At 40.6% G+C, this 9854-nt stretch overlaps 1 protein-coding gene across 3 annotated transcripts in view; it reads right to left on the bottom strand.

Moving 5' to 3' along the window:
- Smpx (small muscle protein, X-linked) overlaps positions 1 to 9590 on the bottom strand; it is a 57970-nt gene extending 48380 nt beyond the window's left edge. The window contains exons 1-2 of one of the 3 annotated variants that reach the window (XR_005498074.2): positions 9234 to 9590; positions 5362 to 5418 (exon numbers count right to left, since the gene is read on the bottom strand). Coding sequence is in view for 2 of the 3 variants with exons in the window: in NM_053395.1 (NP_445847.1) it covers positions 5362 to 5400 (39 nt within the window). In the remaining variant the exon portion in view is untranslated. Of the gene's footprint in view, positions 1 to 5361; positions 5419 to 5869; positions 6291 to 9233 lie in introns of those variants that run through there. The other 2 variants (NM_053395.1, XM_006256945.5) reach the window with 2 other exon arrangements.
- Positions 9591 to 9854: the final 264 nt, after the last annotated feature.

Below are 9854 nucleotides of genomic sequence, written 5' to 3' on the forward strand. Positions count from 1 at the left end.
TGGCACATCTACTTACAAATTATGAGACCATTCTAGTGAAATCACATAACATAGCCATGACTAGGGCATAAGCCTCTTTTCTGGTCAGCTATGATGTTCTTAGATCTCACAGGAGAGGACAAATGTCAGAAAGAATGGATCAATGTCAACCCAGAGATGACTGGTTCTGTGTGAGCTGAGGTTCTGGAGAGGCCTATGACAACTCCCAAAATAGGTGTGCTTAGGAGGACCAGAAGATGCAGCCAGTGGCTGGTATCACTTGTTCTTATTAGAGAAAGCTACTGCACAGATGGCTGATGGGATTAAATTTCTCAGCAGTTCTAACTTTCCCTGCCACCTGTCATGTCACATCCCATGACCCAGTGCACAGAGTGTGCTGATGTTGCCTTGGTTGCAGTTCCCATTATAATCAACAATGGGACTGTCAAGTTGTGATCCACAGGACAAATGCAACCCATCACCAAGATTTTAAATAAGCTGTTGGGAAACAGGCACATTCATCCACTTTATGACCCTGTGACTGCTTCAGAGAATAATAGCAGAGATGATAGTTGAAGCAGACCAAACAATTCAAAGCCTAACATATTTGTTGTCTGTCTGGTCCTTTACAGAAAATGTTTTGTCAACATCTGATATAGATAACTTTACAAGCAGCTTAAAGAGCTCTCTCTGGTCTGTGGAAAATCAACTGGTTCCTTCAGAATGGTTTTATATCCTTGGCTGAAATGTAATGCACTGGGAAATAATGGTAACTTAGACTCTCCTTACAGTTCAGAGGCCATCTTCAGCAAACACAAAAGACAGCTATCTACTGTCTGTAAGGATGAGCTGAATTCTAACCTTCTTGTTATTCTGGCATATGGGGGAAATGGAGTTACATGAGGAAAACAACAAGGTCATTCCTTGAACTGTATAGACAGAACAGTCATCTTTTAAGGAGTATGTGTACCAGAATCCAGGTATTTGTCATAAACTATCTAATTTATTCATTACAACAGTCTCCTTATATAATAGTGTTTGCCTCGGTTTTACAGAAAAGTTAGCTAAGGATGCTTAAAGTCACAGAGATTTGTAACTGCTTAATTATATTTTTCACACACTCTTAAAGTTGCCTGCCTAGAAGAAGTACAGTTGAAAGAAACTCAGTTTACTTAATCCAGACAAAATAGAAATCTAAATCTAAGATGTTAGAAATTTGCACTGCAAAACATTATTCTACAAGATTGCCCATTGAAAAGTCCAAAAGGCTTGGAGAACATGGCTTTCATGAGAGGAATAGATGCCAAGCAACCAGAGCTTCCAGGGACTAAGCCACTACCTAAAGACTATACATGGACTGACCCTGGACTCTGACCTCATAGGTAGCAATGAATATCCTAGTAAGAGCACCAGTGGAAGGGGAAGCCCTGGGTCCTGCTAAGACTGAACCCCCAGTGAATGTGATTGTTGGGGGGAGGGCAGCAATGGGGGAAGGACGGGGAGGGGAACACCCATAAAGGAGGGGAGGGGAGGGATTAGGGGGATGTTTGCCCGGAAACCGGGAAAGGGAATAACACTCGAAATGTAAATAAGAAATACTCAAGTTAATTAAAAAAAAAAAGAAAGAAAGAAATAATAGACTCGGGCTGGAGATTGCTCAGTGGTTAAGAATACTGACTGCTCTTCCAAAGGTCCTGAGTTCAAATCCCAGCAACCACATGGTAGCTCACAACCATCTGTAATGGGATCTGATGCCCTCTTCTGGTGTGTCTGAAAAAGTTTCAGTGTAGTTATATAAATAAAATAAATAAATCTTTTTTAAAAAGTAATGGTCTCTGAGAAAGTTTCCCAAACAGTATGGAAACTCTTAATCTACGAATATCCCCTGAAACTTATGGTATTCTAAGGCATACACTTTGGGAATAGATAATGATGATGATAACTGATTAATGGATAACAGTCATTTCTTAAGTAATTACTATAAGTTAGGCACTGGCCTAGCATCTACATGTATTCAATTTATTAAATACTTGCAGAAACATTAAGAAAGATGTTCTGCTACTCATTCTATTAACAGATAAGCAGAGGATGAAGAACAAACAGGTTAAACTACTTGCCCAAAGTCATACAGCTGTTCAGTACTGTAGGCTATGACCTTATCAAGTACAGAGATCAGGTATCAACTCATTGTTGAATACCCTACTCCTGGCACATAATATGACCCCCCCTCCAAGGAAATTGCAGTTGAATTGGATTGGAGATATGCTATGCCCCCTGGAAATGGCAGTTAAATTGGATTGAAGATAAGAGTCTAATAAATAGAAGTGACTATGGACTGGAAAGATAGGTCAGAGGTAAAGAGCACTGGCTGCTCTTTCAGAGGTCCCAGGTTCCACTGCCGTCATCCACTGGCGGATGCACCTCCTTCTTCAGGCTTCTGTGGGCGCTGGGCACCAGCGGTGCACATACTTACATGCAGACAAAACATACATACGCATAAAAATAAAATAACATTTTAAAATTTGAAGTAACGAAAATGTGTTGATTAGACCATTTCAAAGCATCTGCTGATATTTACCCAACTGGAGTGCTCTCTCATCAATTTGAGTTTGTCTTTGCTTCAGAGAAACTCATGATCTCATGTTCCTATTATGAACCATTAGTTATTATGCAATCACATCCATATTTTGTTTAATGTGTCCTATTTAAGGTTAACGTAAAGTTGATAGGAAAATCCAAGATAGTGCTGATGCTAGCCACAACAAAAACTATTTCATTTAAAAGTCCATTAAATTGGTCTTTCGATGAGACATCAAATATATTAAAAGAGACAACACCATATCCATAAGGAACCGCTGATTGCCCTTGTTGGTAAGGTAGGTGTGGTGTGTGTGTGTGTGTGTGTGTGTGTGTGTGTGTGTGTGTAATGCAACACAATAACAGCTATTGAGAATGGCCAATAGTGGCATTTTAAGTATTGCAGACTTTAAAATATACATCAAGGTCAAATTTAGTAAATAAAATGCTGGTGAATTTTCAGTGGAGATTTATATGAGCCAAAGGGCACTACAGAAGAAAAATCAATACACTTTCAGCTTTAAAGGGAAGAGATTAAAAAGCAACTTGATAGCGTTCTGAAAAATAAAAAGGAAATTTTCTGCTTAGCACTTCAAGAGCGTGGAGTACAGGGATCACGACTCTGATATAAAATCTCCTTGGGATCATAACTAGAATAGTGGCTACTCTCCAATGATTGCTTACTATGCTGTTAAAATTTCAGGATCTCATTTGTTAATTCCTAAACAGAATTACTGTTATCTCCATGTCACAGGTTTGCACATGGAGGACCAGAAGTGTAAAACAGCAGGAAATCCTTTCCATGTTTCTGCATTAGCACAACATAGATTCAGGAGTACAGTCTGTGTTCAGAGTCCTTGCTTCTATTTGAATATCATGTAAAATAGAAGATTCAAAGGTTCATGGATCCAAGTGACAAAATAATTCCCACTACCCTTAGTCAGGATACACTGGAGACTCACTAGCTAGAAATACCAGCGCAGTATGTAGAAGGGAATCCTTGTCAAATGCATTGGCCCCTCCCTGGGCTTGCTCAGTGACAGGTTTCCAGAGACTGGCATACATACCGCCATTTAAGAACTCCATCAATTTAAGGGTATGCATTAGTCATGACAAGTACAGATCTGTCTCTCCAACACCATTTACCAGTTCTGTAAACTTGGATTTCTTCAGCCTTCAATAACGTGTTCACAGACTGGCCAAATGCAGACCTCAAAACTCAGTCAGGGGGCTGGAGAGATGGCTCAGCGGTTAAGAGCACTGACTGCTCTTCTAGAGGTCCTGAGTTCAAATTCCAGCAACCATATGGTGGCTCACAACCATCTATAATGAGATCTGGTGCCCTCTTCTGGCCTGCAGACATATATGCAGGGAGAAGGCTGTATGATGTGTAAATAATAAATAAATATTTAAAAAAAAAAAAAACCTCAGTCAGCCTTTTGTGATTGAGTTTATGCTGTGTTGAGGCATTAGAGTTAAAAGACTCAGGAGCCACTGCGTGACTTACAGCATTCTGAAAAGTCCAGGAAAGGACGAAGTTTCTTGAGAGAAAGCACAACTAGATTCTGTGCTGATGGAAGGAAAACAGAATTTGACAGGAAAGCGTTGTTCCCAGAGTCTCTCAGGCTGGGAGCTATTTGAGAGTCAAACTCAGAGCCCTCCAAAGAAATAACAGATTTAGTCTTGAGTGAAAACACATACTGAAAAGTATTTTCACATTATAGGTACATTTCAAAATGCCTGCTTTCTGTATTTCCTCTTTATGGATGGCACAAATCAGTTTAATCTACCAAAGAGTAAGTTTGTCAGAAGAAAATTAGTAACACTTAAACTTAAAACTCAGAAGGGTTTGGAAGAACAGTTGACTTAAAAAGGTTATTGTTTAAAGAAATATTTATTAGTGCTGGCACACAGACTCAGAGCCTCACATATACTATTAGTGTGCCCTACTACTGAGTTAAACCTGCTGCCTCAAAAGATATTTTTTAACAAGCGAGTCAAGCAAACTGTGACCTACTGTTATATCTATATATCAGTTGAGTATAAAACTGAAAATTGAATGTTCTATTCTCTATCAATGAACATATAAAAATCCCATATATCTTTTAATTAGCATGTAATAGCTGTATGTCTTTATGGGGAACAGTGTATTTTAGCAGTATATACATATATTTACTTATTCACTTTACATCCCACACTCACTGCCCTCCTCCAGATCACCCCCTCCCACAATCCTTCCCCCATCCCCATTCCCCTCCCCTTCTCCTCAGAGCAGGTGGGGGCCCCTGGGTATCCCCAACCCTGGCACTTCAAGTCTCTGCAAGACTAGGCTCTTCCACTTGCACTGAGGCCAGACAAGGCAGCCCAGCTAGAAGAACATATCCCACATCACATCCTTTTTGGGATAGGCCCTGCTCCAGTTGTTCAGGACCCACATGAAGACCAAGCTGCACATCTAGCAGTATATTTTAATACAAGCTTGCCAGACATAATGGTCAAATCAGATACAGTATCATTTCCTACTTGTTATTTTAGAGCCTGCTGGGAGCCTCGGATAGGTTATTGTGAATCTAGTATGTTTGGTAAAATGTAATTATCATTTTAAAACTTTGTCTTACAATTCATAGCAATTAAAAGCAACTTCGGCTGTTGATTTTACCCTATCAGTTTTACAGCCCTTTCTCAATTCCTTAGCCTTATAAAGAGGAACGCTCTTTTCTTCTTAAAGTTAATAATCAGAGATGAACAATCGCAGTAGGTCAGAAGCCACAGAGCCGATGGTAAAACACAAATAGACCGACTTACCTGAATGGATCTGACGTTGGAAATTGGCTGCTTCGACATGTTCAAGAGGTCTTATACCTAAAAAAACAAGACACTGTTAGAGGTGGCAGCCTTCAGATTCAAGGTCGTGATAAACTAGAATTTAACTCATGATTCAACTGGGCAGTCGCCTCTTTCATTGGTCATATATTCTTTCAGTCTCAGTTTCTGCAGTTACTTGGAGACTCTCCTTCCCAAAGCCTCAGGGAGAGGGAACACTAGAGCACCCCGATAAATCATTCAGAAGCTATACCGAGCCTTGCCCCTGATAGAAATGATAGGGGAACAGAAACTTGAAAAGCCCTATCCTCTCTTCACCTGCCCTCCTGACCTTCTGCCAAAAGCCTCAAACCAAAGAGGCGGTACCAACACCTCTCTTTGTTCCGCAACAGAGGCTGGCTGCGGCTTGAAACTGAACTTGTGGTCTGTGCTCACTGTTGCCAGGGCAGCTACTCAGTTCAGCAGGGGCAGCCATCCTCCGGTGTATTACCTGAAGACGGTGGCTCAGCTTTTGGAGTACCCTCTCAGCTGTGTGAATATCTCTTCTCCTGGCAAACTTTGAAGAGGTTTGCGGACTCTTTGAAGAACCGGATCGTTTGATCTTCCTAGGCGTCCCACCTAACCACCCCAACAAGCCTAGATTGTAGAAACAATGGAAGCCAGAGTGTTCTAGAACTGCCTTTCTTCAGTGGAACAATCTTAGAAAGTAGAATTCCATGACCATATCAGATCCCCAAAATGTAGAAGCACTTTTTTTCCTCAAACCTTCTTTAAACACAGGAGTCCTAACTTTGAACAGGGACCAAAGCCCACCCGGAGATATAGGCTTAGTTTGCTGGAGCTAAAGGAACCAAGAACACTAATGAAACTGGCTCTGGCCTGTTTTTATAGCTGTCTGTTAAACATCAACCAGACCAAGTAAAAAGTTTAAAACTCATTGAATTCAAAACATTCTCTGTTCTAAACCCTAACTATAAAATGAGTTGACCGAATTCTATCTACTGATTGCTGTGCCTGTGTATCAACGTGGGGCTGAACGAACACAGGGATCAGACATAATGTTTCACACAAGGCCCCTGAAATTTGGGCAATGACATTGAATATTTCTAGGTCTGTTTCCTAGATGATTCTGCTTCACAGGCTAGGGAAGATTTGAGTGACATAACTCCTCTGATGTGACTTTCTGATCTCTAAAGCATGGTGTGTGTGTGTTTCATTAGTGCCAATGTCCACAGCTCATGACTTCTGAGTGCTGTGTTCATCTGCAGTCTTAAATGTAGAGGGGAAACCCTGAGCCCTGGGAGCTCCCAGAGACTAAGCCACCAACCAAGGGGCATGTGTAGCAGAGGGCTGCCTTGTCTGGCCTCCTTGTGAGAGGATGTGCCTAATCCTGTAGGAATGTGATGCCTCTGGGGGACCACCCTCTCAGAAGTGAAAGGCAGGGGGATGGAATGAAGAACTCCCAGGGACAGGGAACCAACCGTGAGAGGGAGCAACATTTGGGATGTAAATAAATAAAGTGATTTTTAAAAATTAATAATAAAAATGTAGAGATAAACTGATGCATGATCTTCAAGACAGAAATGAATTACAGGAGAACTTTGGTAAAAATGAAGAGGGTTTTTTTTTAGAGCTTAGCTTCTATTCTATGAAGATAAATAGTTGTATACTTATTTTTAAAATATCTACAAGAACTATAGCTCAATGTATAATTTGGGGAGCTATGTACATGAAAATAACATACATGAACTTTTAAATTTCATCTAAATATACTTCTTCTATAATAAGGGTCTAGGAAGAACCAATTTAACTATAATCAAAAATTAAGTAAGAACAATAGGTTGAACAGTCAAGGATACATTTTTCTCCATGAACCTTTTCCAGTTGAGTGCTACCTTCCCTTCAGCATCAAAGGCACATAAAGAACTTTCCAATTTGACATTCTAGGATACACGGCTCAATGCCGGAATGATCCGCCTAGAATAGCTTACTTTGTGATGTTTCCATTTGCCAAACGCTAAGAGAAATAATGCAAAAATGATAATCCTTATGAGACATTAAAGACCTTCCTAGTGTTTGCTATATGTGCATACAACTAGAGTTTAAGCAAAAATTGTTTTTATTGTTACTGTATATTAATTTAAATTATGAAAATTACAAAATGCCTTTATTCACAATAGCAAGTTGAAATACAAAAGCAGCAATGATTTTATTTATGCTGCATTGATTTTTGTACAGTTTTTTTTCACTGACTAGTTATACCAACTACTGGATTACAGTATTTGCTGGGAAACTCTGAGCCTAACGGATGGACCTTGTCTCTCCTGTCTAGTTTTGCTATGTTCTCATCTGTACGTGGATCTCTTCCTAACATCCTTGTTAATCTTCAATAGAGACATCTACAGAAAGTCAGTTCTCTCCCCATTCTCATTTCTCACTATCAGGCTGAAGAATATGTGCATAAGTCAGTTCAGCAGCAATTCCTGCTGTCCTCATTATTTGCTGAGAAATCAGGGCAAAGCGCAGTGATGAATAAAAATAGACAGTGTTCCCTAGCTGTTTCCCTGGTTGTGCATTCACCTCCACCAGGATGTATCGTGTAGTGCATCTTCCCTCTACATCTGCATGCTCCTTCTGTGAATGGAAGCAGCATTTATTAACTCACCCAACCACCACCCACTTCAAGGCAACTGCTCTTTATCCAAAGAGATGATACTCTTTACAACATGCAACTGCTGTGTCTGTCTGCTGAATCTGCCTAAAATTTGAAATACTGCAAGTCTGACAAGGCATATTGATGTTAATAAACTGGTGATCCTTGCCAACTGAGTACAGGTAAGTTTTCCTGGCAGTCTGTGGGAACTTTTAATGGTCTTTGTGCTGAGTCATGAATGATAGACTCCCCACCCCCCACCCCATTTGCTTTTGATTGGGCAGAATCTAATATCTAGCTTCTAAATAAAACCCTCCAATGTACTAAAATTGGTCAGCATTAATATCACTAATTTTGCAAGAAGAGATTGAGGGAAAAATCAATTGCTATTTGGAAAGAAGAGCTTTGTTTGTTCTTTTTGAAAGGTCAAGGATATGAGTAAAGCACTATCTCAAAGGGATTTATCTTCTGTCCTGAAGCTAAAAATAATTCCCAAGGAGGGTATAGAATAATGCTCTGACTACTTCAATATACTGGGAGAAAAGAGAAAGGTTTTGCAATTCCAATCTGTGCCCGCATAGACAAGGACACTGAGGGCTTCACTCTACCCTGCTGGGTACAGGAAAACAATGACCAAAGCAAAGCTCTTGAAAAGATGGTTCGTCTACAGAACTCTGTTGTTGAAAACAAGCCCAGCAGCTAGGGAAAGGAGAAAAGGATTCTAAACTTACATCATGTAACAACTCTCACCATCATTTTCATTTAAACACACACAAAAAGAACCCTACCATTCCAGCTTTACTCTGCCTACTCTTCTGAGTCTCAGCTTAGGGAATGTTGTCAGTCTGCAGCTGACAATAATACTGGCCTGCAGAAAGAACTTCAAGGTCACAGTTACGGTATCTGAACGGTAGACATTTTATTAACAGTGAAAATCAGTAAGTGAAAATCCCTTTTAGTTCAATTCCCTTCTCTCTCTCTCTCTCTCTCTCTCTCTCTCTCTCTCTCTCTCTCTCTCTCTCTCTCTCTCTCTCTCTCTCTTCATAAAATAGAATCCGGGATGCCACTAGTGAATAGGGAATTGACAAAGAAGCCACCCAGTACTTAGCAACCTACAAAGTTATGAGTCGTTACTTTAAGTTAGGGATCAAGAAAATTTCCTCTTGAAAGCTGGGAGTGAAAGCTGGGTTCTTCAGCTTACCTGCTCTCTGGATTTGTTTACTGCCTGAGGACAGTCCTAGGCAGCCAGGTGCAAAAACAGAAAACGCTTTACAGGGTAGAAGGAACTCCCGGTGTCCTCTGAGCTGAGATCTCAATTCCAGTGCTTTTCATGTGGCTGGAATAGCTGGAGTGCTCTGTCCCTCTCCGGTCCTGAGAGCTGCTCCTGGCTTGGGCTAGAGGGGAACTTGCTTTAAGGCTAAAGTGTTAAAGAGAATTCCTGTCATAGCTCACAGTTGTTCTTCCTAAATATAGAGTTTGATACAAGCCATAGGCTGGCTGCCTCTGAAAGGCTTGACCATGTGGAAAGCAGGGCTCAGATATCAGCGTGGAGGTGGCTACGTTATCTTACTGCCCTCCTAATCTCGAGGAGGCTGGCTGCATTCTCTCACAGTTTCTGAGGGGTGTAGTGAACTTCAAAAAAGTAGGAAAAGTCTATCTTTAGCTGTATTATCTAGAGGCCAGAAAATGAGGAAAGGTTCATTAAAAATTGGGGAAAGCAGGGTGCTGATGTCAGACATTGCTTGAATGCAAGCTTGGTAACTTGGGAGCTGTTAAAGTTACTTAATAATCAGCACTCCAAAAGCAGTCATGAAATAATATA

The sequence above is a fragment of the Rattus norvegicus genome, chromosome X, assembly GCF_036323735.1.
Source record: "Rattus norvegicus strain BN/NHsdMcwi chromosome X, GRCr8, whole genome shotgun sequence".
Classification (NCBI taxonomy): Eukaryota; Metazoa; Chordata; class Mammalia; order Rodentia; family Muridae; genus Rattus; species Rattus norvegicus.